At 38.4% G+C, this 27,047-nt stretch overlaps 4 protein-coding genes, 1 long non-coding RNA gene and 1 pseudogene across 6 annotated transcripts; 3 read left to right on the top strand and 3 right to left on the bottom strand.

Moving 5' to 3' along the window:
• On the top strand, positions 446-4,231 carry LOC18774449 (probable serine/threonine-protein kinase BSK3). The gene is made up of 10 exons (XM_007207373.2): positions 446-841; positions 940-1,151; positions 1,252-1,387; positions 1,582-1,715; positions 1,796-1,898; positions 2,035-2,120; positions 2,360-2,548; positions 2,757-2,918; positions 3,096-3,209; positions 3,456-4,231. The coding sequence occupies exons 1-10, from the start codon at positions 769-771 to the stop codon at positions 3,684-3,686; spliced, it is 1,440 nt and encodes a 479-aa protein (XP_007207435.1). The 5' UTR covers positions 446-768; the 3' UTR covers positions 3,687-4,231.
• On the top strand, positions 9,112-10,953 carry LOC109950032. Its single transcript, XR_002272378.1, has 2 exons — positions 9,112-10,426; positions 10,741-10,953. It is a non-coding gene; the product is annotated as an uncharacterized LOC109950032 (long non-coding RNA).
• Positions 11,841-14,780, top strand: LOC18773108 (annotated as a pseudogene).
• On the bottom strand, positions 15,849-18,118 carry LOC18772847 (mitochondrial import inner membrane translocase subunit TIM10). Of its 2 annotated transcripts, none has more exons than XM_007206129.2 (6): positions 17,912-18,118; positions 17,770-17,823; positions 17,315-17,367; positions 16,863-16,901; positions 16,663-16,732; positions 15,849-16,274 (listed from the first exon to the last, which is right to left on the bottom strand). In XM_007206129.2, exons 2-6 carry the CDS (start codon positions 17,815-17,817, stop codon positions 16,224-16,226), a joined length of 261 nt encoding a protein of 86 aa, XP_007206191.1. In that variant the 5' UTR covers positions 17,818-17,823; positions 17,912-18,118; the 3' UTR covers positions 15,849-16,223. The 2 variants fall into 2 exon arrangements, with proteins under 2 accessions (XP_007206191.1, XP_020423116.1); XM_020567527.1 differs by having other exon boundaries at positions 17,770-17,854; positions 18,013-18,103.
• Positions 18,937-22,516, bottom strand: LOC18773410. Its single transcript, XM_007205844.2, has 2 exons — positions 21,464-22,516; positions 18,937-19,745 (listed from the first exon to the last, which is right to left on the bottom strand). Exons 1-2 carry the CDS (start codon positions 21,871-21,873, stop codon positions 19,526-19,528), a joined length of 630 nt encoding a protein of 209 aa, XP_007205906.1. The 5' UTR covers positions 21,874-22,516; the 3' UTR covers positions 18,937-19,525.
• Positions 23,607-25,682, bottom strand: LOC18772121. The gene is made up of 3 exons (XM_007206433.2): positions 25,275-25,682; positions 24,990-25,032; positions 23,607-24,105 (listed from the first exon to the last, which is right to left on the bottom strand). Exons 1-3 carry the CDS (start codon positions 25,551-25,553, stop codon positions 23,957-23,959), a joined length of 471 nt encoding a protein of 156 aa, XP_007206495.1. The 5' UTR covers positions 25,554-25,682; the 3' UTR covers positions 23,607-23,956.

Raw genomic sequence — 27,047 nt, 5'->3', positions numbered from 1 at the left:
ACTTTGCTTAATTTTCTTTGTGGGCCCCATAAATGTGGACTCCACATATTTCTTCTTTACAACACATTTGTGTTTGTTTTCTTTTTTTAGTCAATATCCTTTTTTTTTTTTGGGGTACAAGTCAATATCCTTTTTTTTGCTACATAGACACGTTGTCTTTTAATTATTTAAGTGCCTAGCATTTTCCTATAAAGAATAGGTAGCTACTGACGAGGGTATGAGGTTAATAGTTTATTCCTATGTGGTATGAGGTTGGAAACCCCAAAGATACCCACGTAGCTATTTGCTAATATTTCCTGCTCTCGAAGACTATTATTATTAAAGCGAATGACAAGTCCTCCTCTTGACTTGTTTGGACCTTTTTGTTTGTTTAAAACTTTTGGGTAGAGGAAGAAGACGAGACTTGTACACATAAAACGCAAAGAGATATGATCGTATTCAAAGTGTAATTTGCTAGCTAGTAAGTAATGCAATGGAAGCTTCCCTTGTTGACTTTGTGAGTCTTTCGGCTGCGTCTCCGTTCCCACACGAATTTCATTTCATTTGTCATGCGTATAATTAACACGACTTTTCATATCTTGATATTAATGGTGACCATGAATTTCAACCCCCTTTCTCTCCTCCTTAGTCTCCTAGTAGCACCCAGGAAACTGGTGGAAACTAAAGTCTACAAGAAACAGCCAAAACTTTCGAGATACATGCACATGTTTTAAATTTCAAGCTCTCTGTCTCTCTCTGTCTCTCTACGACTTGCTTCATCATCCATTAATGGGAACCAGATTCTGTCTTTGCTTCCGCCCATCCAATAACATATCCAACCTCAATGATTCGGAAGACATAGGTGAGTTTTTATTTTATTATTATTTTTTTGTATTGTTGTTTTCCCTTACTTTCCCGAGAAAGTTTTGCACACTTTTTTTTTGGTTTCCTGAAATGCAGAGGCTGGGAAGGAAAACGAGAAGTACTGGCTGCCTGAGTTCAGCTTGGACCAACTAAGAGTTGCCACGTCAGGATTCTCGTCCCATAATGTTGTCTCTGAGCTTGGAGAGAAAGGTCCCAATGTGGTCTACAAAGGGAAGCTGGAAGACGGCCGTTTGATCGCTGTTAAGCGCTACACCCTCTCCGCTTGGCCCGATTCCCGCCCATTTCTTGTCCGTAAATTTGCAGTTGACTAAATTTACTTATTATTATTTTTAAAATAAAAAAATGAATAAACCTTATATGTGGTGGGTTTGGTTACAACTCTTATAGGAGGAAGCTAGAGCTGTGGGGAGGCTAAGCAACGAGCGTTTGGCAAATTTGATCGGGTGTTGCGTTGAGGACGATGAGAGATTCCTTGTGGCTGAGTTCATGCCAAATGCAACTCTCTTTAAGCACCTTTTCCAGTGTAAGTTCTAAAATCTTCAACTAAACTTATTTTGCTTTGTCGTATCGGTGTTAATCGTATGATGGTATGCGTTTGATGAAAATAATATTAAACAACCCTCTGCTTTCTTAAGTTTGAGGAAACAGATCAACAGAAAATTTTAATTCTTTTTTTGTTGAAGTAATTATGGGATGAAATTGGTTTATTTGGTGTAGGGGAGACACAGCCGATGACATGGGCAATGAGGATGAGAGTGGCTTTGTATGTGGCACAAGCTTTAGACTGCTGCAGCAGCAAAGGGAAGGCATTATACCATGATCTCAATGCTTATAGAGTCATGTTTGATCAGGTAATTAATTGGACCCTTTTACCCTTTCGATTTGTTAATCTTTTGTTGGACATTACATTGAGTCAGAACTTCATTGACAGGATGGAAATCCCAGACTCTCTTGCTTTGGCCTTATCAATTATAGCACAGATGGCAAGAGCTACCCCAACTTGGCTTTCGCCCCTCCAGAGTTCTTGAGGACAGGTAATTCATACCATCATTGCTTCAGCCAATGGAAAAACGGTTTTCAAATTCAGTCTCATACTTGTCATGCATGAGCTTTTGACGCGTTGATCTACATGATCGATAGTCTTTAGTTGAGCTAACTGTACATGTTCAGGAAGAGTGATACCAGAAAGTATGGTTTACAGCTTTGGGACCCTGTTGCTTAATCTGCTCAGTGGCAGACATATCCCTCCAAGCCATGTGAGTTTCCCTTTCCTTCGTATGTTCGATTGAGATGCATTAATTGTTGCCCTGATATTTTGCTTGACATCTTATGGTCCATGTATGTAACTTGTGATTATAAATGTTCTCTACGATAAGGCTATGTGATTGTGTCTCGTTCTCAGCATTTCCTGATTAATAATAAGTGCTAATTGGTTATCAATTGTGGGTTCTGGTTAAACTTCTAGCAAATAATGTTTAATTTTTCTTTCTACAAGGCACTTGATCTCATACGCGACAAGAATTTTTTGATGCTGATGGACTCATGCTTGGAAGGTCATTTCTCAAATGATGACGGTACTGAGCTGGTGCGGTTAGCCTCCAAATGTTTGCAGTATGAACCTCATAACAGGCCAAATTTCAAGTATATTGTGAGTGCACTTGTTCCTCTTCAAGAACAAACTGAGGTATGCCAAACTTTATTTGTTATGTGCTTTCAAATTTGATTTGTTTTTGGCTAAGTGGGAAATTGGTTATGATTAAGCGAGGCAGTGTAACCAAAAATTTGATTTTCTTTTCATATGTTTTCGAAATATGACTTGCCCAAGTTGCATTATCTCTGCAAAGAGAGTGCCAAAAAGGAATTATTTCATCTCAGCTGGTGTTTTGGAGCAGGTTCCATCATACGTTTTGATGGGTGTTCCACATGGAAATATTCCTCCAAAGCAGACAGTGTTGTCACCTCTAGGTGAAGCTTGCTCGAGATTAGATCTTGCTAGAATACATGAAATATTGCTGATGATTGGATACAAGGAAGATGAGGAGGCTCAAACTGAAGTTAGTGATCTTTCATTTCTGATTTTTCTGCATTTTATTTTGTGACATCTACCAAGGGAGAAAAAAATAACTTGTTTTCCCCGTTTCCTAGCAAATTTTGTTCTTTTACGTTTATGAGCAGACTTTTTGTGTTGAGTTTGTTTAACGCACTGCCCTTACTTTGGAGTTACCTTGCAGCTTTCTTTCCAAATGTGGACAGACCAAATGCAAGAAAGATTGAACTTTAAGAAAAATGGGGATGCTGCATTTCGAGCAAAAGAATTTGCTAGCGCCATAGATTTTTACACAGAAGTAAGTCAGAACTCACAAATTTAGAACTACAAAATTTGTTCGTCATCATTAATATGCCATCAAAATCAGGACTTACACAATGTAATTTGCTTCTTCATCTAGTTTATAGAATACTATTAGTGGAGGGGTTACAGAAATTGAAGTTTCTGTTCTGCAGACAAAAAGTTACAAGTTTCCAACCTTCATGTGATTTTATATGCGTATCATGTAACTCTGAGCTGGATTTCCTCTTGCTTCTCATTGCAGTTCATTGATCGCGGGAGCATTGAATCGGGAACGTTGTTTGCTAGACGTTGCTTGTGTTACCTGATGAGTGATATGGCACAAGAAGCTCTTGGAGATGCGATGCAGGCTCTTGTACGACACCCTGAATGGCCAACTGCCTTCTATCTCCAAGCGGCTGCCCTGAAGAGCCTAGGATTGGACAATGATGCTGAGCAAACCCTAAAAGATGGTTCATCGATTTGTCAAACTTAGAGAGATAGGCCAGTGTCCCACCATTAGCAACCCCAATATTGTCCCAACTTAACCACCTATAGAACCCTGTAGGTGTAGGGTTTTATCACAAAAGGGCTCGGTGCTATTAGGAGTAGAACAACTTATTATAAGTTGTCTTTTATTTAGCCAATCATTCGATGTGAGACTTATATTTTTCAACACACCCCCTCACGTGTGACCATCACATACTGGGCCACACGTGGAGCCAAGCCCACATCGGTATAGGCGGTGTCTTTGTATTGCTGGAGCCACCACCTAAACGACCTGCTCTCATCCGTATGGGTAGTGTTGGAGCCACCACCTAAATGACCCGCTCTCATCTGTATGGGTAGTGTTTCCGTATTGATGGATCTGTTGGTGTGAATCATGTAATTGATTTAAATTAGGAATTGTAATCCAATATAATTATAGAATTCCCGTATTAGTTGGGATTGTAATTACTTTCCTTTTTGTTGTATTCTTGTACACATATAAATACCCTCCTAGAGAGAAGAATAAACTTTCTCTGAATTATTCTACCCTAATAAACATATTATAAGTTGGTATCAGAGTTGCGATCTTAGGATTGTGGCAGCTCTCTCATAACCCATCACCGCGCCGCCGACGACTGCCACAATGATGCAGCCATAGTGCAATGCAGACCCCAATGCACCTCCATAGCTCTACAACCATATTGCAATGTGGATTACAATAGCCAGTGTCTATCCTAACAGTGCCGTGCTGTTCTCGACAGCGTCGCTCCAATCTCGATGTTTCTTCTTGCCACTAGTTTTTTGTGATCCTATTTTTCTCCTCCCTCTCACCTATAGTTATCATGGGTGAAAAATCTTCGGTTAATGGTGCCTCCCGAAATACTGCGACACCATCTCTATAGACTTCACAAATCAATCTTCCCTCTGAACCCATTACCGTACCTTTTGGTATCAAGCTTAATGGCATCAACTACTCCTTGTAGTCTCAGCTTGTAGAGACGTTTGTTGCTGGCCATGGAAAATATGGTTATCTGACAGGGAATACTAAACAACTTGTGTAAGATCCCACATCAACCAACGGAGAGGGGGTGATGTGCCTTATATGTGCACACCCGCATCCATCTAGCACGAGGCCTTTTGGGAGCTCGCTGACTTCGGAGTCGTAAGAACTCCGAAGTTAAGCAAGTTGGGGGCTAGAGCAATCCCAAGATGGGTGACCCACTGGGAAGTTGCTCGTGAGCTCTCAGAAACAAAACCGTGAGGACCAGAGAGGGAGGGCCCAAAGCGGACAATATCGTGTTACGGCGGAGCCGATCCCGGGATGTGACAACTTGCACGTGGAGACTCCAATTATGACAAGTGGGTGATGGATAATGCAATTGTTAAAGGATGGTTGATTTCTGCCATGGAACCTGATGTGATGAATTTATTTATCCATCTGCCTACTGCTAAGGGTGTCGATATATATCTTGTGCATGACTTGTCTCGAAAGGCTATGTAGATGAGACAAAGGACGATCGCTTGCTGCCTATTATGCTAATCTAAGTGCTCTCTAGCAAGAGTTGGATTATAGGAAGCCTATTACTTTTACTCAAGCAGATGTGATTCTTGCCAAACAACATGAGATTGCAGAGGAGTGTGTCTACATGTTTTTGGATAGGCTTCATTAAATCTATGATAGCATTCGCAGTGAAATCCTTCGAACCATGCCATTCCCCAATCTAGAATCCGATTTTGCAATTGTTCACTGTGAGGAGCAACGCAGACACACTATGCTTAGTCTTGGCTCTAGTGCTAGCATGGCTATGACGGCTGCTACCACTCGGTCGTTTACTTTAACCCAGAATAGGATACCCTTAAAGCCAAGTTTTGTCACTCGCCCTTCTATCGATGATGGTTGCACTTACTGTCACAGTTCAAAACCTATTGTGGAACAAGTTTCCAGGAGAAGAAGAATGGTTATCCTGATTGGTGGGAAGCTGAAATTGGTACTTAGGTGACGAGGGATAAATTTAAATGCTATTCAAATAGACAGCAATATTCACACACTTTAAAACTTGACCAAAGAACACACATACACAAAGCATACCAATTTGTACCTGTAAGCCTAGAAGATTACTAGTGACAACCTAGGCACTCAGAAGGACTCATCAATCTAGGCATCCCCTGTGCTAGCAACAACTATGGTGAAGGTGTGTGAAAGCATCATAATCAAGTAAACAACAAACAACAAATAATGATGACTAATCAACCGCAAGAACACAAACCCAGAAATACATGAACATCATGCAATGACTAGTCAACTATCAAGAACACAAACCCAGAAAATTGTGAATAACAAAACCAGAAAATTGTTCACCCATAAACCCACAACTGGGAAAAACTGGGGGTCATCATCCGTCATGTAAGTGGCAGCTAGTCCATCAGCTCCTTCACTCCATAGCACCAGCGACTCAGCTCCAGATCGAACAAACATAATGAAATATAGATTATGAGATGAAAAGGTCAATTTCTTCAAAAAACCGTACTCTTGAAGAAATCAACCAAGAATCTGATCTAGACTAGGAACGATGACTAGTCATAATAAACCCAGATGCAGACAAATAAGATGACTAGTCATAACTGAAGCCAGATGCAGATTATAAAAAGCATAGCAGATTTTAAAAAACATTTTCAAAATCTCACAATGAAAAACCTTAGAGAATGCAGAGTATAAGTTTTACTCTCAAAATTTCTCAATGAGTGAAGTAGATTTCGAAAATAAAAGCATATTTCAAAAGCTATTTGAAAACCTTATTTGAAAACTCAAACCATACCCAGCTGCAAATAGAGAAGAAGAAGAAGAAGACCACTCTCTCTCTCTCTCTCTCTCAAAGATGCAGACCTCATTCTCAGAGAGAAGATGCAGAGCAAAATCAAAACTCTCAAAACCTTTCTCTCTGAAAATGACAGAGACAAAAAAATGCCTCTTAAAAATTAAAACCCATACCTAGTCTCTCACTAGAGCTCCCTCTCTCTCTCTCTCTCTCTCTCTCTCTCTCTCTCTCTCTCTCTCTCTCTCTCTCTTTCTCTCTCTCTCTCTCTCTATAAAAATTATATCAAAAATTGTAAATCAGAGAGATGGTGAGTCGAGACCAACCCCAACCTTTTTGGTAGGTCAGAAGTACACTTGGTAGCCAATGATTGGACTTACAATAAGCAAAATCATGTGCCTTGGTTAAAAATCCCGTGCTGGAAATATTGGCCCATATGACTAGTCATCTCGACAAACTTATGTGACTAGTCATCTCGACAAGGTAGCAAATGCTGATTTGGCCTATATGACTACTCATCTCGACAAAGTATATGGATGCAACTGCTGATTTTCCTATTGATGCAAATTCTAAAGATGAGCTAAGAGGAATTACATGAAAGTGTACATTTGGCAAGGAAAGCCAATTCTAACAATCTTAAAACTAACATAAGCTTTTCAAGAGAAGAAAACACGTGATGCTCAAGAGCGCCCCTCAAGGAGGGATAACAAGGCCACCATGGTGACTGGGTATGTCGCCCCAGCTCAAGAGCGCCCCTCAAGGAGGGATAACAAGGCCACCATGGTGACTGGGTATGTCGCCCCACCACCGCCGGCGGCTGATATGAGTGGTGCTATTGTCACATCCCGGGATCAACTCCGCCGTAGCACGATATTATCCGCTTTGGGCCCCCCCTCTCTGGCCCTCACGGTTTTGTTTCTGGGAGCTCACGACCAACTTCCCAGTGGGTCACCCATCCTGGGATTGCTCTGGCCCCCAACTCGCTTAATTTCGGAGTTCCTACGACTCCAAAGCAAGTGAGCTCCTAAAATGCCTTGTGCTAGATGGATGCGGGTGTGCACATATAAGGCACATCACCCTCTCTCCGTTGGTTGATGTGGGATCTTACAATCCACCCCCCTTAAGGGCCCGACGTCCACGTCGGCACACTCGCACCACACGGCAGAGTGGCTCTGATACCAAATTGTCACATCCCAGGATCAACTCCGCCGTAGCACGATATTGTCCGCTTTGGGCCCCCTCTCTCTGGCCCTCACGGTTTTGTTTCTGGGAGCTCACGACCAACTTCCCAGTGGGTCACCCATCCTGGGATTGCTCTGGCCCCCAACTCGCTTAACTTCGGAGTTTTTAAGACTCCGAAGCCAGTGAGCTCCCAAAAGGCCTCGTGCTAGATGGATGCGGGTGTGCACATATAAAGCACATCACCCCCTCTCCGTTGGTTGATGTGGGATCTTACATGCTACCCATGCCGTCCTTAACTCTCATCTCTCCTCAGTCTGCTACTTCTTATTCTCCTTGTATTACGTCAGTGGTTGATCCTGCTCTTATCCAGAACCCAAGTAATAAACCTTACTTGCTATTGATTCTCAGCCTGACCCCGGATGGATTATTGATTCGGGTGCCACAGATCACATGACATATGATCCTTCTCTTTTACGGAGTCATACTACTCCCCACTATTCGAGTGTGACTAATGCCAATGGTGTTGCCTACCCTGTTACTAGCTCTGGCACTGTTGAGTTGACTCCTTTATCTTTGGAGCATACTTTATTAGTTCTTACACTGTCCAATCATCTACTTTATGTCCCTCAAATGACTGAGCAGTTAAATTGTCTTGTATTAATATATCCCTTTTTTTGTCTTGTTCAGGATATCGGCAGCTGAGAGATTATTGGTCGTAGTACTAAGAATGGGGACTCTACTATGTGGATGATGTTTGCACCTGGAAGGTTTTATCTGTCAAGGGTTCTGCTCGCAATAAAGGAGAATTAGATTTGGTTATGGCATCACCGCCTAGGGCATTCTTTTTTCAGATATTTGAAACATTTATTTCTATAGCTATTTTCTGGTTATCAGACTTCTGATTTAAAGTGTGATACTTGTATTTTAGCTAAAACTCATCGTGTTGCTTATCCTTTGAGTGCCAATAACACTTATGTTCCATTTATGTTGGTGCATATTGATGTTTGGGGCCCTGCGCCTGTATCTACTCATTCGAGCTATTGATGGTCTGTCATTTTTGTGGATGATTGCATTCCGATGACTTGGTTGTATTTAATGAAACACAAAAGTGATGTTTATGATAGTTTCCGTGTGTTTCATAAAATGATTCAGACTCAATTTTCTGCTACTTTGAAAGTTGTACGTTTTGATAATGAAGGGGAATATGTCAATCAGTTGTTATAGGCTTATTTTCAGGATCATGGTATTGTGCATGAGACAACGTGTCCGCACATCCCACATCAAAATGGTGTTGCAAAATGGAAGAATCGACAGATTCTGTGAATCACATGTGCTAGCCTCATTGGTACTCATATGAGGCCCCTCTATTGGGAAAATGTTATCACATCTAGCATTTATCTCCTTAATCGGGTTCCTACTAGTGTGTTGTAGTTTAAAACACATTAGGAGAAGCTTTCTGGCTATGTTACCCTTCCTTCTACTTTGACTCTAGCACCACGCGTGTTTGGCTGCACTGTGTTTGTTCATCTTCCTAAGCCCCATTGTACTAAGTTGGATCCTTATGTTTTGAAGTGTATTTCTTGGCTATTCTCCTCACCAGAAAGGCTATCGGTGCTATCATCCACCTTCCCACCAGTCTTATGTCTCATGAATGTTTCTTTCTCTGAACAAGAGATGTACTTTGCTACTCTTATCTCTAACTCCTCTCTTCATTGGGAGATTCTCGGTGTCGAAGAGTTGAATTGGATGGTTTTATTCCCTGATTCAGTAGACCTAGAATCACACACAGGGAGAGTCTCTACAAGCAGTACTCCGACTGAATCGAATCATCCAGCACTGGAAGATCCTGCGCCTGTGACACTGTCTGAGATGCTGCACCCTGAGCCAGCAAGTGGTGATGTAGTCTATTCTTCCCCCCTTCTACTCCTACTATACATGACCAAGAAATCTCTTCTGCTGACACGTCTAAGGTAAGAATAGAAAAACAGATTATTAATACTCATGTTGATATGCCTATTGTGCCAAGTGACAGTGACAAGTTCCAGCTACCACCAAGGAGTACCCGTGGGAAGCCTCTAGACAGATATTCACCTGATACGTTTAAGATGGTGACATACCCTATTGTGAACTATATATCAGCTCACAGGTTATCACCTGCTAGTCAAGCCTTTGTGAGTCAGATGTCAGCAATATATATTCCCACAAAGGTGCAGGAGGCTTTGTTAGATTCTAAGTGCGCTGATGCAATGACTGAAGAAATGAAAACGCTTGAAAAAAAAATTAGACATGGGATTTAGTGTCGTTGCCAGAAGGAAAAAAACCAGTAGGGTGCCGATAGGTACACACTGTGAAACACAAGCCAAATGGTACAATTGACAGGTAAAAAAAAGGGATATACTCTGAAGTATGGTATTTATTATGAGGAGACTATTGCACCTGTCACAAAAATCAATAATATACGCGTCTAGTGTCTTTGGCTGCAAATTTAGATTGGCCCCTGTAGTAGTATGATGTGAAGAATGTTTTTTTAATGGTGATTTATGTGAAGAAATGTATATGAGTATGCCTCATGGTTACATTATTGCTGGACAAACAGACGTTGGGCAAGTTAAAACAGGCCTTATATGGATTGATGCCAAACGAAGTTTATATGTTGGAATTTTCTAATACAAGAGACATTGAATTCTAAGAAGCATGGGGATGCTGCATTTCAAGCTAAGGATTTTGCTACCGCGATAGATTCTTACACAGAGTAAGTCACAAATTTAGAAATACAAAGTTTGCATGTCACAAGTTCTTTCATCAAAATCCAGATACATATTCATCTGGACTTAAGTTAGACAAAGTTATTAGTAGCGGGGTTACAAGAATTTGAACTTTCTGTCTTCTTGAACATAGAAATCTATGACTTTGTATAATCAGATAACCTCGCATGAATAGAAATTATAATTCCTTAGGAAATATTAGCTTTACAAAGCCTACTACTATGCATATGACAGATAGAGAGTAGAATTGCATACACTTTTCATCTTACTCCTCGGTGTATCTTGTTGCTCTTCATTGCAGTTCATTGCTGGCGGGACGATGATATCGCCAACTGTGTTTGCTATGCTTATGTTACTTGATGATGGCACAAGAAGCTCTTGGAGATGCTATGCAAGCCCTAGTAATAAACCCTGAATGGCCAACTGCCTTCTATCTTCAAGCAGCTGCCCTAAAGAGCCTAGGGATGGACAATGATGCGCAGGAAACTCTAAATGATGGAGCGTCGTTGGAAGTCAAAAAAAAAAAAAGCTGAAACTGTATAGGTGTTTTTCCCTCCTTTCATTTACAATTGTATCTAGCTTTTTCCATCTTCCCACTTTGACATTTTAGTTCTGCTCTGCGGCAACAGCAGGATTAATTGTAACAATCTTTATGTTGGTCTTGGTGTATCTTTTTAATTATTTTGATCTATACAAGTAAAAAATTATTGTTTGTTTGCTCTGCTGTGTTTTATTTGATTTAGATTTTTGAGTTTGTATCATGTAAAATGTCCTTCGGATCATCAATTTATTGGATTATGGTGCATCAACATGCTTTCTTTATCATTTGACATTCCCTTGGAAGAAGATGGCTCATGGGGAATAAGAAGGAAATAAAAAACTGAAAATTTGATGGTAATACAATGGAAACTTCCCTGGTTGACTTTGAGAGTCTTGACCCCGCTGGATGGTGAAGAAGGCCATATATATGATCCTTCCGTGTCTAATTGTCCCCGCTCCAATTTCATTATTTCATGCATATAATTTGATGTATGACTTCTCATATCTTTTTAAAGTAATGGTGACCATGAATTTCCCCTCCTGAAGTCTCCTAGAACTACCCAGGAAAGTGGTACAAAACTAAACTCTAGAAGCACAACTCAACTTTTTAGACACAAACATTCATGCACGCAATTTAGCTAGGTTTCAAGCTCTCTCTCTCTCTCTCTCTGACTTTCTCTCTGACTTGGTTTATCAGATACTATTAATGGGAAACAGATTCTGTCTTTGCTTCCGCCCGTCCAATAATATCAATGAATTCTCGGACATAGGTGAGATTTTCCATTTTTTTGTATTGTTGTTTTTGTTCGTTTGAATGTTGTTTTCCCTTACTTTCCTGAGAAAGTTTTGCGTACTTTTTTCTTTTCAGAAATGCAGAGGCCGGGAACAAAAACGAAAAGAACTCGCTGTCTGTGTTCAGCTTGGACCAACTAGGAGCTGCCACATCAGGATTCTCGTCCCATAATGTTGTCTCTGAGCATGTAGAGAAAGCTCCCAATGTGGTCTACAGAAGGAAGCTGGAAGACGGCAGTTTGATCGCCGTTAAGCGCTTCACCCTCTCCGCTTGGCCGGATTCCCGCCCATTTCTTGTGCGTGGATTGACAGTTGGCTAAATTTACTTCTTCATTTTCTTTTTAATAAACAAATCTATATGTGGTGGGTTTGGTTATCTCTCTTATAGGAGGAAGCTAGAGCTGTGGGGAGGCTAAGCAACGAGCGTTTGGCGAATTTGATTGGGTGTTGCATTGAGGATGATGAGAGATTGCTTGTGGCTGAGTTCATGCCAAATGAAACTCTCTCCAAGCACCTTTTCCAGTGTAAGTTCCCCCCAAATCTTCAACTAAACTTATTTTGCTTTGTCTTATTTCTGTGTGAGTGGTGTGATGGTATGTGTTTGATGAAAATGGGATTTGACAACCCTCTGGTTTGTTAAGTTTGAGGAAAAGATCAACAGAAGATTATATTATTTTGTTTTTCTGTTGGTATTGATATTGAAGTAATTATAGGTTGAAATTGGTACAAATTGGTGTAGGGGAGACTCAACCGATGAAATGGGCAATGAGATTGAGAGTGGCTTTGTATGTGGCACACGCTTTAGAGTATTGCAGCAGCAAAGGGCAGGCATTGTACCATGATCTCAATGCTCATAGGGTCCTGTTTGATCAGGTAATTAATTGGACTCTTTATACCCTTTCCATTTCAACAAAATTTGTTAATCTTTTCTTGGACCTTACATTGAGCCAGCACTTGATTGACAGGATGGAAATCCCAGACTCTCTTGCTTTGGCCTTATGAAGAATAGTAAAGATGGCAAGAGGTTTACCAACTTGGCTTTCACCCCTGCAGAGTTCTTGAGGACAGGTAACTCATATCATCACTGCTTCAGCAAATGGAAAAACAGTTTTCTAATTCAATCTTATACTTGTCATGCATGAGCTTTCGACATGTTGATCTACACGATCGATAGTATATAGTTGAGCTAATTGTACATATTTCTGTTTGGCGTGCAGGAAGAGTGATACCAGAAAGTTTGGTTTACAGCTTTGGGACCCTGTTGCTCAATCTGCTCAGTGACAGACATATCCCTCCAAGCCATGTAACTTTCCCTTTGCATGTTCAATTGAAATGCATTGTTGCCCTGATATTTTGCTTGACATCTTATGTAACTTGTGTTTATAAATGTGCTCTAAGTTAAGGCTATCTGATTGTGTCTCATTCTCATCATTTCCTGATTAAGTAATTGGTTGCCAATTATGGCTTCTGGTTAAGCTTCTAGCTAAGTAAGGTTTAATTTTCTTTCTACAAGGCGCTTGACCTCATAAGCGACAAGAATTTTTTGATGCTATGGACTCATGCTTGGAAGGTCATTTCTGAAATGATGACGGTAATGAGATGGTGCGGTTAGCTTCACAATGTTTGCAGTATGAACCTCATAACTGGCCAGATTTCAAGTACATTGTTTCTGCACTTTTTCCTCTTCAAGAACAAACTGAGGTATGCCCAACTTTATTTGTTATATGCTTTGAAATTTGATTTGTTTTAGGCTAAGCTGGAAATTGGTTACAATTAAGCTACGTCAATGGTTCAATTCTCTTCCATCGTAACCAAAAATTGATTTATGGTTTCGAAATTTGATTTGCATTACTTCTGCAATAGAAAGCCATGAAGGTATTATTCATCTCACCTAGTGGTTCGTAGCAGGTTCCATCATACGTTTTGATGGGTTTTCCACATGGAAATATTCCTTCAAAGAAGACAGTGTTGTCACCTCTACGTGAAGCTTGCTCGAAATTAGATCTTGCTAGAATACATGAAATATTGCTGATGATTGGATACAAGGAGGATGAGGAGGCTCAAACTGAAGTTAGTGATCCTCATTTCTGATTTTTCCGTGTTGTATATTTTGTGACATCTACCAAGGGAGAAAAAAAACAAACTTGTTTTCTCTGTTTCCTAGCAAATTTTATTCTTTTAAGTTTATGAGAACTTTTTGTGTTGAATTTGTTTAATGCACTGCCCTTACTTTGGAGTTACCTTGCAGCTTTCTTTCCAAATGTGGACAGACCAAATGAACGAAAGATTGAACTTTAAGAAACAGGGGGATGCTGCATTTCGAGCAAAAGAATTTGCTAGTGCCATAGAATTTTACACAGAAGTAAGTCAGTACTCACTATTTTTTTTGGGTCAAAAGAACTCACTAATTTAGAACTACGAAATTTGTTCGTCATCGTTGTGTCATCAAAATCGCCACTTACACGATGTAATTTGCTCCCTCATCTAGTTATAGAATCATATTAGACTATATGATTAGTGTCAGGGTTACAAGAATTGAAGTATTCTGTTACGAGTTTCCATAACCTTTACGTGATTTCATATGCTTATCATCTTACTCCAAGCCGGATTTCCTTTCTTCCTTCTCGTTGCAGTTCATTGATCATGGGAGCATTGAATCAGTAACGTTGTTTGCTAGACGGTGCTTGTGTTACTTGATGAGTGATATGGCACGAGAAGCTCTTGGAGATGCTATGCAGGCTCTTGTACAACACCCTGAATGGCCAACTGCCTTATATCTCCAAGCAGCTGCCCTGAAGAGCCTAGGATTGACCAATGAAGCTGAGCAAACCCTAAAAGATGGCTCATCCTTGGAAGTCAAGAAAACATAAAATATGAAAGTGTAATAAAATCTTAAGAATGTTGTAACAAAATAAACACCTTTAGGTTTGAGTTTCAGCTCAACTAATAAACCACTGCTGCTGCTTGACATCAACATCAACAAACATATTGAAAATGTAGTAGATGAGTGGTTCGATGGGATAGTTCATTTCGTAACTAGTCTTCGATTGAAGGAAACACAGCGACAGATTTAGGGCCATTAGGAACATAAGAAAATCTAACAAAAACGTGCATCAGATATCCTTCAAACTACAACCTCATATGAAGATACAGAGAATTAATGCATTGGGAAAGCATGATAAAGAAAAATGAATATAAAAAAAGGGTGCTTAAATTGCCAGGAATAGGGTACTTAGGACTTCTATGCTATAAGACCACTCCAAACCAGGAATGGGCAAAGGATGCAATTTTTTTTCAATTTCTTATTTTTTCAAAGGAAGAAGAGAATAAGGCGTGAGAGGAAAAGAGATTTAGGGCTATACTGTTTAAAAAGTATAGCCAGTACTTGACCCCAAAAAAAAAAAAAAAAGTATAGCCAGTTGTGCCTTTTAAATGTATTCGAATATTTAAATAGCTATATATTTTTTTAAAAACATAGATTTCTCAAAGACCCAGATACAAGAACAGTAGGATAAGAACAGGAACCACTTTTAATTTAAGGAAATGGGTTCCAAAACAGATGAGAAAGCAACAAGAGATTGGGAACCAAAATAGGAAGCACAGGATTAACATCACCCCCAAATCGTTTTCTTCTCATCCTCTTCCTAAAATTCTCTCCTCTGCTCATCAGTGTCATCACCCCACTGAGCTTCCTCAAGGCGTTAACAGGTATATTTGATAGCAATTGTTACCATGTTGGCCCAAGTTAGGAGATTTGACCCATAGATCAATGCCAATGACAGCGACTGTAACCATTACAAACATGAATGCATAATAGTTTGAAACATATCTAACGCGCGTTTTTGTTAGATTTTCTTATGTTCGATAGAAGTCAAATTACTTGTTTGTGTCCTGGGCTATGTTCAGGCTGCCATGATTAGATTTTCTTTCGTCCGTCTTAATGTAAAACGCACTTAGGAACGGCTATACCAAGTATAATTTGATTGACTCTATCGTGCATATGAAATCGTCGGAACGAATAGCAGGGACAAACATAACTTGGCACCAGTACATCATTCATTAAGAGAAGGGAGGAAGTGAACTCAAGCAATGCTGCATGTATATTAATAAACCAGAAAAACCCTTATCACTCCTTTCGGTTCACAATGCCGCTGAAAAGGTAGAAGTACCCTAACATTTTATGGTGTAACCGAACCATTAAAACCAATGGCAGTTATTCAACAGAAAATTTTAAAAAAAATCCTCATTATGGATGCCCAATCCTATTATGGACTTGAACCTAGTGCGGCATATGTTAAAAACTGTCCCTATTTATATCTTAGACTACAAAATGGAACCAGCTTATGACAATTTGTCAAAAACAAAAAGGCATAACAATGTGAACAATTACAATCTCCACATCACCCCACCCAGTCAAGCACTGAAAGTCCCAAATCAGACGAGGCATAAGTTTTACATTGGAGGCCGACCGGCACCAAGCAGCTGTCCAACTAGATTAGTTACCTGCAAACAACAAAAAATTCAAATATATGCACATTAAAATATTTATATAATAAAACCACCATTTCTAAAATATATATAAAAAAACACCATTTGCACAATTATAGTTTCAGAGCAGTAGCAAAATTGTTTATGAAGTAATATATGCAAGATTTATTACTTTTTATTCAATCAAAAGCAACACTTGATAAAGGGCACTACTTAATTTACACAATAAATTACTGTAAAAGAAAACTGCTATCCCAGTAGTTTTAAAATTTGACCAAAGAAATTATTTAGAGAACTTCACTGACAATAGATAAGACATTAAAATAGACGTAAGAAATTAAATGACTGAAAGAACAAGGAAACCACAGCACCAAATTCATAAGAAAACAGATTGATAACTTACATGCCAGTATTTTGAGACACAGCGATCAATGCAACTGTTTTCACCCATATTTAACTCAGCCTCCTTGTACCTGGATGATTTGACAAATTCACATTCACTAACTTCAGTATTAACAATGAAATGACCTAAAAGTAAAATGCCACACATCTTTGATACAGGTGCATAAAATATAAAAAGAGAAAAGAAAAGAGTTCTCATACTTCTTCTCAACGCACTTGTTGAAACACGTGTGGGTAAGCCTGAATATGAAAAAAAAATCAAAATCATTAATGAAAACTGGATAACCACAACAGCTGAAGTATTAGAGATGGAAAATTGCATATACCAAATTTACATTCACAACCTAAATAGATGTGCTTAGCTAAGTGTATAACACAAGGGTACTATAATGCTCACAGAATTACACAACAACACTAACAAGTCAGGCAGCTTTGGAAGTATCAATCATAAGCTCTTTTTTTTCTTTTGTGCACCACCGTATATGCTCACGAAGTACGAGAATAGAATTGAAGCAGGCAAGCGCAAAGAATTGCTCTAACTACAGAAGCTGAGTTTGAAGAATTCAGATAATAAGCCTTGCACAAACCCCACATTCCTTAAAAAACCACATTGGTATACCGTGACATCTAACAACACCACGCAGAGAACTTACTTGTTAAACAACTCAACCCTGTACTCCATCTCCTTCTCTGCCATACCAAAAATCTGCAAAATTTGTGAAAAACAAACTTCAAGTCATTCCAAAACGTCAAGATTATTTCAAAAGGACCACTCTTACCACTTTTAGGACAATAGTTCATAAGAAAAAGATTGTTAATCCATAAAAATGAACAACATCGTTGCTTCCTAACTCCCAGGAAATGCCTTGGTTTCACTAAGGCTAAACCCGCCATCATTGACCATTTACAGAACATGACCAAATTTGGTTACACCCAAGTTTACAGAAGACGCAAGTTCTAAATACCCATTTAGCATCTGATCCATGAAATCCCAAAACTTGCCCCAAAATCCGATCTTTGGCACACATAAAATTTCAATAAATAATTCAATTGCTTGACACTGTCCAATAGGTAGAAACTAAAAGGCAACGAAGCAAAGGGTGCCTACCTGTTCCTTGTCCACAGCCGTCGGCGCATTGTTAGGAGCAGCAGCCATTGGACCCTAAAAACCCCAAATAACTTAACACAGATTCCTTCAAAACCAAAACCAAAATGGAAAAATTTAGCGGAGAGGATTTCAGCAGTCTTACTCAGTGAGATGGAATTCAAAGTTGGTTGATTGGTAGCTCTAGAAGTGGAGGATTTTGAAGAATCCGATTTGTAGGCGAAGCAGGAAAAATGAAAATCTTACCGAGGTATATGCACGATTTAGGGTTTTAGGAGCGAATCTGGGGTGTATATGAGATGGACGGGAGCGCAAACCAGTTATGTTGTGTAAGCCCGAAAAGCAGTGGATTACTGCCCCACTCTTTTTATCTTTGGTACTGAAGTAGTGGATAATTTCACAAAGGCCCTAAGATGGGCAGGACCGGATAAATTTTTTATAACTTTACAAAAAGAAAAGCAGCCTTTTTTAATTTTTTGTTAAAGTAAGATTACCTTTTCACAAACGTCAAGATAATTATCAAATGTCACGTTGCTATGGAGAGAGATTAATTTTCCTAATCATACTTGAATGCTTGATTTTTACTTTCATATTCCATGTTTGCTTCTCACATTCTTCAATGTCACTTGTATGAAAAAAGAAATTAAATTTTGCATATGTCTAATTTAGGGATATAATTACTTGTAAAGTCAAGTATTAGTTATGTTTTGCATATTTCTAGTTTAGAGTATAAACAAATTTTGCTTTTAATTCCTTCAATTGGTTCCAGCATTGGAATTTTCTATGAATTTCTTTCGGCCCTCCGTGTAACAAAAAAGAGAGGGGGATGATGCAGAGAGTGGAGAGCATGAAAGTTTGCTGTGAAAGAAATATCAAAAGTTAGAAAAACAAAAATTGGGATGCCTACACCAAAAGTCTAAGGTCAAGTAGTTACCTACCCAAAAAGTCTGCTTCAATTGCACTCCAGAGAAAGACTTTCTAGTGTTCCTTGTCATTTTGTTAGGAATAACAGTTTGTGGAACAGCCTTGAAGATTAATCCATCTAACTAAAGTGATATTTTGATCTTCTCTAACCTCGTCTTTTAATGAAAATTTATATATAATCCAACAAAAGATGAATTCAAAAATGCATGAACAAGGACTTGTGCAGAAATGATAAACACAAGGTGAAACATATAATGCTCCAAACATGAAATAATCAATCTCAAACAGTTGAAGGTAGCCATAGCATTTGAATGAACCGAAAATTTTGAATCGATGCATTCATGCTGGTAACGCGCGTATTACAAGGATCATTAAGAAACTAGACACTGTAATTAACCTTTTCAATGAATGAAGAAGCCATCTGAGATAAAAGCCTTTCATTCGCAGGCGTCATGACTTAATGGTACTAGGGCATTATGAGCATCTCCGTGGAATTTTTCCGTACAGATGAGTCCGTACCTAAACAGATATGACTTACATTCACAAAATATTTGCCAGACAATATTCCCTGAGCTCACAATGGAGATTACAGATGGAAAACAGGATCTTACTATCCAAAAATAATATAACTTTTTATAGATAGCCAGGTTGCACCTTTTATATTACAGATGACCGAGAGCGTACAAGTTTGGAACTAAGCCTCAAACAAGAATGTAGAGCCAAGTAGGACCGGGCACAGACAAGTAGCAGTACAAGCACGATAAGATTTGGAACTGCAACTTACCGCCGCCACACATTTATAGAAAAGACCTTTTCTTTTCCCTGCTTGTGTTCATTAAAGCACTTTGAAGTGAAAAAGCCATGAGATTACAAAGGCAAAGATCATGCAGGCAAGCAGGAAATTCATAATGCGGCGGCCATGCCACATGGTTCTGGTTTCCACCAGGATCATGGGTGCTGCTGGTACTGATGGGAGTGTGGTAGTAGTGCCATTTGCCTCATTTGTCTGCTCAGTGGCAATGTTGAATGCAGTGGAGCCACAGATCTCGCAGGTTCTGCAAAATAAATAAATAAAACTATGTTTGTTAACCACAGACCAAAAGCTACCTAGTACAGGGATTGAATTGGCAATTTATCCAATCATCTTAAATATGAAACTTTGAGGGAACACAAGACCAGATGTAGGAAAGCAAGTATTATTGGATAGAAGGCCGCTTCAATTACTTTCTTCTTATCCATTTTTCAGTTCAATAAATATCAAATCTTAAGAAGAAGAAAAATACACAGACAGCAAAGAACATGTCACCCAGACAAACAAAGATAAGGAAAAATGTATTATGGGGCTTGTGCACAAACACAGGCCACAGTCAATTTTATAACCAACAGAACACATATATCAAGAATATAGAAGAGAATGCTTAAGTAATTGAAATATATCTGGCTAGGAATCTTTTATTTCTGTCCATGGAAAACGTCCCGTCATCAATATGCCGTTCCATTTGTTTACCAGGATGACTAAAATCAGAATAGAATTAGCATGCCTTACCAACCCACCTATAGTACTTTCTTGTGAAATCATGTGATGCAGCTTATGTAAATTATGTTTCCTCATAAAACTTGGATGTTTCATTTGCATCCATTAACTCCACACGCTAGAGAAAAATTGCATCTTGTTTGTCAACAGTACATTATGTCAGTCTGTTCAGTTTTGTTTCCCCGAACTATCAACTTCGGAGTTATAAAATAAAAAGGAAAACAGGAAAACCCACATATATTTATCTCTTATATGTCATAAAGAAACTCAACTTGTAATGGAAAAAGTTCCCAATTTGTTTACACAAACGCTAAATCTTTTACTGAACCATAGGCATGATTTTTTTAAACATTTAGATCTTAATTAGCAGCATACATAACCAAACGCATGGGGCAAGATATCCACTTCTAAACATAGGAATAGAAATTCTGTGTGCTGCAGTAATTTACAAGCGCATCTTTGCTAAGAATGCTTGACCACTGGAACTCAATTCTTGCACATATAGACAACTCCTTTAGCTTGTATTGGACCCACACTCTCCACTACTATTAATGCTACAGAAAACGTGATATAAAAACTCTAAACCAATAATGATACATGTACTTAGGATTCAATGGATTGTTCAAGTGGCGACTACAAGATTTGTTCTTCTTCTATATATTTAATATATGCCTTCTATTCTACATGTGATCCGTCTCATTCAGCTTGCCAATAAGAAGCAAAACAATAAAAACAAAGGTGACTATTAGATGAAATAAAAGAAGCTACTTGGCTAGTATGCATTTCAAAAAGCTGACCTCAGAGAAGCAGGAAGCTATGTGCTGCCAAGATGCTAATCTGTTGTATTATTCAACAAGACTAAGGATGCTTACAGGATGATCATAGTTTGAAGTAAAACCACATTAAAAGTGAGAGATTGACTCTAGAGAAACTATTTGCATCCATGTGCTTGCACTTCAATGCAGAGACCGGTGAAAACAGAGGGGGGATGGGGATAGGACAACTTCGTTGTTTTTGGTCTTAAAAAGTAAAATTTCAACACAAAGAAGCCGATTTATTCCATAAGGTGCATTTGGGAGGAACATTAAACACTCAAACCAAAAAAGAGAAACATCCAGAATCCAGCAAACGGGTGTTTAAAATTTCTAAAAAAACACCAAAAACCAAAGAAAATAAGGAACTGAATTCAGAATTCCTCACAAGCTTACTAATTTAACATGAGAAAAAGTTTGTACTCACGTATCGCCCTTGATCTTGAACCAAGTCTCAGCACATTGCTTATGAGCAGCACCCAAATCACCCTTGCAAGAGCAACCCAAGTCAATTGGGATCCCATCTGGGCCACCACCCTCCAAACCCAGGTGGCAAATTCTGCAATTTCTTTCAACTTTACTCAAATGCACCACCTTCAACTCCAAAACCCCACTCTCCAAATCCAACTCCAGAGAGCAATTTGAGTCACAAGAGCCCCTCTGAACATTGCCTGAAACAGACACCCCAGAAAGCTGAGACTTAGGCCCTCCTCCTCCTCCTGCGGTGGACTCAAGCATGGAGTGCCAAGACTGGTCGTCCGAGTCATCGGAGGCTGACACGTCACTGCCTCCGCTGACTGAATGGCGGTAATGGGTAGCCTCAGCAGCAGCTGACATTTGAGAAACCCAGAAACAGAAATGTCATGAAATGGTGGAGGAAAGTATTAAAGTTGCGGTCTTTGGGGTTGAAGGGTGTGTTTAGGAACAGCAAACATGGTGGGGTTGTGGAGTAGGTGGCGTTTGTTTTCTCTCTTTATCAAATATCAATGTCTCTCTCTCTCTCTCTTCTCTCTCCTCTCTCTGTGTCTCCCTCGATCACTGTCTTTGTTTGTGTGTCAGTTTCGAGCAATGTTGTTGAAATGAAAGAAAAAGAAAACGAAAGAGAAGACTAGAGAGAGCCCCGGGGCCAAGCCAAGGCGAATTATGAGGAGGCTGGTGGGGCAGACTGCACTCAACACAGATATATTTTATGCCTACCAGTTGTGGGACACACATCACAGACACAGTGATTGAGAAAGCGACACAAGTAAAGATCAAGGGTGTAGGGGTTTTCTTCCCCTTTGTTTCTTTTTTTTTTTTTTTTTTTTTTCTATATTAATTTGATTTTAATTGGGTTTCATTGTTTATGAAAATAAGGCAGTGTTATTTGTATTTTACTTTATAATAGAAAACTTTCTGATATTTTGTTATGTCAAATGAATTGTTTGCTTATAAGTAATTCTATACTGACTATACTTTTCACTTACCAAATTTACAAATTTGCTTTAGATAGCTTGGCATGGAAATTTGCATCATAGATTCATAGCCATAGGGTGGTCACTGTTTAAGCTTTTACAGATTCCAACCAAATCTGTTTATATCCCAAAGAGAGCTTATTGATGTGCCCAATTTAACATGGCACACTTCCATTTTCTCCTTCTACACTTCTCCCCTTGTTTTTGTCCCTTGATAAAAGAATAAAAATCACTACCCATGTTAAAAGTGGGCACAAGCTATATATATACAGATTTGGTTGGAACTAGCTAAAATGCACTGCGATCACAACATATCATCTTCTAGTTTCTTTTTCTTTCCATACACACAGCAGAAGCATTATCCCTAACCAAAGGATACCTTTTTCTTTCTTCTTTTTTTCTTTTTTGTTTTGTCAGAAGAGGTTATGTTGCAAGGTTATGTATCTTTTAGGGTATGCCGACACGGTAGTTCAGTGGAAAAAGGGCATTTATTTGCATATTAGAGATTTTAAGTTCGAACCCTCATGGCACCTTAGTAGTTTGTATGAGAAACCCCACCTCCCTATCTAGATTAGACTATCGCTTGTACCTTTAAAAAAAAGTATCTTTAGGGTATATTCCATTCAAATATGCTTATAGTTTCCAGTCAAAACAAGCAAAGCCTATAAAACCCATATCAGCAACGTCCTCAGACCACACTGATCATGTCCATTGATCCAAGCCCGTGAATGCTAACATTTCCAGCATTCTAAGATAGCATGACATGATCAGTACTTTGATTATCCAATTTTATACTGGCCATTGCTTGGGACGCACAAGCAAAATCTTGTTACATGCTTTGCAGATAGGCACTAGCAAAGAGTAGGTAGAATCAAACACCTTACCACTGCTTCAGGCCTGAGAAAGAAGATTTCCGGAGAGCATGAAATGATAGCATTTTCAAAGTAAAAGAAAAGGTTAATAACAACACCCTGCGTGTAAGAATTTCTCATCAATTGCGATTGATAACAAATTATAGTGCCATAGTAGCAAAGATGCAAATATCATTCCCCTCCTCTTACATCCATCATTCAAGATCAATATGGCAACTTGGAAAAAAAAAAAAATTAAGTTCTAAAAGATAATCAGACACCATCCCGATAGCATTCATGTCATAGGAAGAAACAGAACCAGGCACCAGAGCCGACGTTAAAAATATTGATAAATAAAAAACAGACACGAATGTGCTCAATCCTTCTTTCTGAAAAAACATTTCCAATTCGCATTGCCGTAAGCTTATTCTAGCTTCAATGCACAAGGAAGGATGTTACAGTGGAGCGTCAAATATACTAAACTGAAGAAAGAAAAAAAAATTTACCATATCTAACCAAAAGTTATAACGATGGAGGACACAACCAATTAACTCAAAAAGAACATCCTAGTATGACAGATCAGACTACATCTTCCCAAAAAATGGAGGAAACGCATCAAGCTGCTTGAACTTCAGCTGCTGGAGCACTTTCTGTAGGTTTAGTCACACTTGGAACACTTTCAGGCGACTTTGAGTTTGGAATGTACCTCCAACCACGCTTGTGGACTCCACTTATTTTCTTGGGAGCATCTGCAGCTGGCAAGCCTGCAACAAATTCTACTATATCAACTTCCATATAAAAGAGAATAACTTAAAAATAGATAAACCTAATCCGAAAAAATGACCACATATTATTTTAGCAATTCTTACTATCACAACTACAAGTCAAAACAGAACTCTAATGAATTAGCCATTCCTAAGCATAAATGACAGACAAATACTGAATCAAGTCTCTATAACAAAAAGGAACCTCTTATTTATGCATGTAGGTGCTCATGCATTACATTTGATTATGCAATCGCATATGTGGAGGGGGCCAATGCCACTAACGAAGCACATATTTCTCATTTATAATTGAAATCAGGATGCACGTTCAGTCACAAATACAAATGCTGTGGCCAGGGAAGTGCATGTTCAATCTCCTATGTAACAATGCCAACTAGTTCCTTTGGTAGTTCTTTGAACTAAATGATGCATTATTTCCCAACCATTTAGGAGTCAGGACACTTTATTTTCAATTGAAGTTAAAAAGACAAGAGTTATCAGATATTGAACAACAGAATGCAGCCAAAACCAGGTATACAGATTGAGCAAACATGATACATAGCATTGAATCGATGATATCAACCACAAACAGAACACAAATATTGATCAGATTAGTATGCCCAATTCAGTAAACCTCAATACTTCGCAAGCACAAATGTTCAACTGGTAAACTATGATATACTTGAGTCACTTCTTTAGCCAGACACAGCTAAAAAGTAAGTGATAAAACCCTTGTAACATTTTTCTTTCAAACGAAAGAAAGAAAAGGCATAATCCTTTATATAGTCATAAAGGCAAGTACTAGAGATACAAATAAAAACTTCAATTGAGAAAAAAAAAAAAAAAAAAAGTCACTTCCATGAAATATAAAATCCATCACTGACCTTCCTTATGAACGATGCCCCATGCTTTGCCATGTCTACCGTCCTGCCAAAAAAATTTTAAAAAAAACGCATAAACCCTAAACCATTAAACCCATAACAATAATAAGGCGAATTGATTGAATGAACATTCTCACATCTAATTACGAGCAATCAAATGCAAAAGCAGAAAGCTTAGAGGCACAAAAGCCCAAATTTTCAATTAGTCCCACATTTTCTTAGTAACCAAACGAGCAAAAACCAACAATAAAGAAAAATTTGAAAGCCAGCAATAATTAAAAGCGAGACCTTGTAAAGATTGATTTTGGTGATCTGGTAAGAGACGCCGACCCAGTGAGTCTTAGCCATTTGGTACCCTAATCCCCAGTTGGGCAAAAACTGAGCCACCTCAAACAGGTTCTTCTTCTTCTTGCGCTTGGGTTTCTTCGAAGCCGAAGAAGAAGGAGAAGCAGCAGCAGCAGAAGGGCTTTCGGAAGCAGTGCTGAAGTTTCTGAGGAAGCTCGATGTGAGCCTCCATAGTTTTATGGTTCGATCCGTTACTGCTCTGTTTGCGAGATTGCTCGCCATTTTCAAGTTCGCTTCTCACTTATTTTCTCTGTAATGCTACGGCTTCAGTTGGGTTGCTCTTTGTTTTGCGAGGAGGCGAAAAATCAATTGAGAGGTTTGTCATATTCTGGAATGACCCCGTCACTTTTCTTAAATGGGTTATGACCCCAATTTTCTATCTTCTTTTTCTCAAATATGTAAAAATAAATAAACAATTGCATTGGTGATTATGACCAAGGTCTAAAATATCAATGGTTTTGGATACATCGGTATTCCTAAAATATGGAAATTTCTATGAAAATATCGGGATATTATCGATATTGATAAAAGTTGAATAAAAACCGTGGAAATTGTAAGAAAAACTTGGAAATTTTTCTTGAAACTTTGGAGGATGTTTATTTTGTCAATTATCTATTACTTTATCACAAAATATTGGAAGAAAATACATTGCATGATAGGTTTAACTGATTTAAGTTGATTATATAATGAGTTGACAAACACTGCAAGTGTAGAAAATATGTAGTAATTAATGAAAGAAGATTAAACACACTATAATCATTTATTTATAATGATTTACTACAGTATTTTACATTTTATACATTGCATGGTAAGATATATGAGTGACTTAGTATCACATAGAGTTCCTATAATGTTCAAATTTGAGTTATTTACACTAACACCTCCTGATGTTTTCGGCTTTTTCGCAAAACTCGAGGTTTTAGAAATTAGAAGAACACCCCCTGAGGCTTTAAATTGTTTTCACAAAATTCATTTTCATTGATTTTTCATCCAAAGATTGATGATTTTATACACACAAAAAAATTTCTCCAAATGACAAAGTTAGCCTTTAAGATTATATTGCATATACTTCATTGATGTTAATTTTGTCATTTGCATCATTTTTTTTTCAATGAAATCATCAATTTTTGGACAAACAATCAACGAATATATGTTTTGTGAAAACAAACTGAAACCTCAGGGAGTGTTTGTGTAATTTTTGAGACATGAGGGGGTTTTGTGAAAACACAAGAAACCTAAGGAGGTGTTAGTGTAAATAACTCTTCAAAAAAATCATGTCCTTATCATCTCTATATTATCGATATTATAGTGATATTTTGGCCAAATGTTGCTGAAGTGTGAGAGAAATTATCAATATCGATATTTTTCGATATTATCGATACTTATACAATATGTGTATGGATATGTTCCAAAATATCATAGACCTAAAACAATGATAATATCCTCAATATTTCGTCGATATTTTAGTCATTGATTATGACTTGTGTGGGTGAGCCTGAGTTATATAGATTTCAATAAAAATTGTCAATAGCTTCTCACGGAGATACTTTATTATTATTATTTTTTTGAAAGAACACTCACTTTACATTCAAGGAAATTTGCACATGCAGTGCAACTAGTGTATACGATATTCCTATTACAATAAGAAATTTAATGTAAAATAACTCTTGGTTGAGTTGGTAAGGATCGTTCTCTTTTCTATCAAGGACTAAGTTC

The sequence above is a fragment of the Prunus persica genome, chromosome G6 (genome assembly GCF_000346465.2).
Source record: "Prunus persica cultivar Lovell chromosome G6, Prunus_persica_NCBIv2, whole genome shotgun sequence".
NCBI lineage: Eukaryota > Viridiplantae > Streptophyta > Magnoliopsida > Rosales > Rosaceae > Prunus > Prunus persica.
Note: the sequence above shows the minus strand (reverse complement) of the source record. Positions and strands in the feature narration are given on the sequence as shown.

What these genes read in the sequence shown, in the direction of transcription:
- LOC18774449 (XM_007207373.2), top strand. Translation starts at nt 769, where the DNA reads ATGGGAACCAGATTCTGTCTTTGCTTCCGCCCATCCAATAACATATCC. An exon ending in GACATATCCCTCCAAGCCAT is followed by an intron (nt 2,121 to 2,359) that starts GTGAGTTTCCCT and finishes TCTTTCTACAAG; the next exon opens with GCACTTGATCTCATACGCGA. An exon ending in ATGAGGAGGCTCAAACTGAA is followed by an intron (nt 2,919 to 3,095) that starts GTTAGTGATCTT and finishes GTTACCTTGCAG; the next exon opens with CTTTCTTTCCAAATGTGGAC.
- LOC18773410 (XM_007205844.2), bottom strand. Translation starts at nt 21,873, where the DNA reads ATGTCAGCTGCTGCTGAGGCTACCCATTACCGCCATTCAGTCAGCGGA. An exon ending in TTCAAGATCAAGGGCGATAC is followed by an intron (nt 19,746 to 21,463) that starts GTGAGTACAAAC and finishes TTTATTTTGCAG; the next exon opens with AACCTGCGAGATCTGTGGCT.
- LOC18772121 (XM_007206433.2), bottom strand. Translation starts at nt 25,553, where the DNA reads ATGGCGAGCAATCTCGCAAACAGAGCAGTAACGGATCGAACCATAAAA. An exon ending in CCAAAATCAATCTTTACAAG is followed by an intron (nt 25,033 to 25,274) that starts GTCTCGCTTTTA and finishes TTTTTTTGGCAG; the next exon opens with GACGGTAGACATGGCAAAGC. An exon ending in GGGCATCGTTCATAAGGAAG is followed by an intron (nt 24,106 to 24,989) that starts GTCAGTGATGGA and finishes AATTTGTTGCAG; the next exon opens with GCTTGCCAGCTGCAGATGCT.
- LOC18772847 (XM_007206129.2), bottom strand. Translation starts at nt 17,817, where the DNA reads ATGGCTGCTGCTCCTAACAATGCGCCGACGGCTGTGGACAAGGAACAG. An exon ending in CGGCTGTGGACAAGGAACAG is followed by an intron (nt 17,368 to 17,769) that starts GTAGGCACCCTT and finishes CAAATTTTGCAG; the next exon opens with ATTTTTGGTATGGCAGAGAA. An exon ending in AGGGTTGAGTTGTTTAACAA is followed by an intron (nt 16,902 to 17,314) that starts GTAAGTTCTCTG and finishes TTTCATATTCAG; the next exon opens with GCTTACCCACACGTGTTTCA.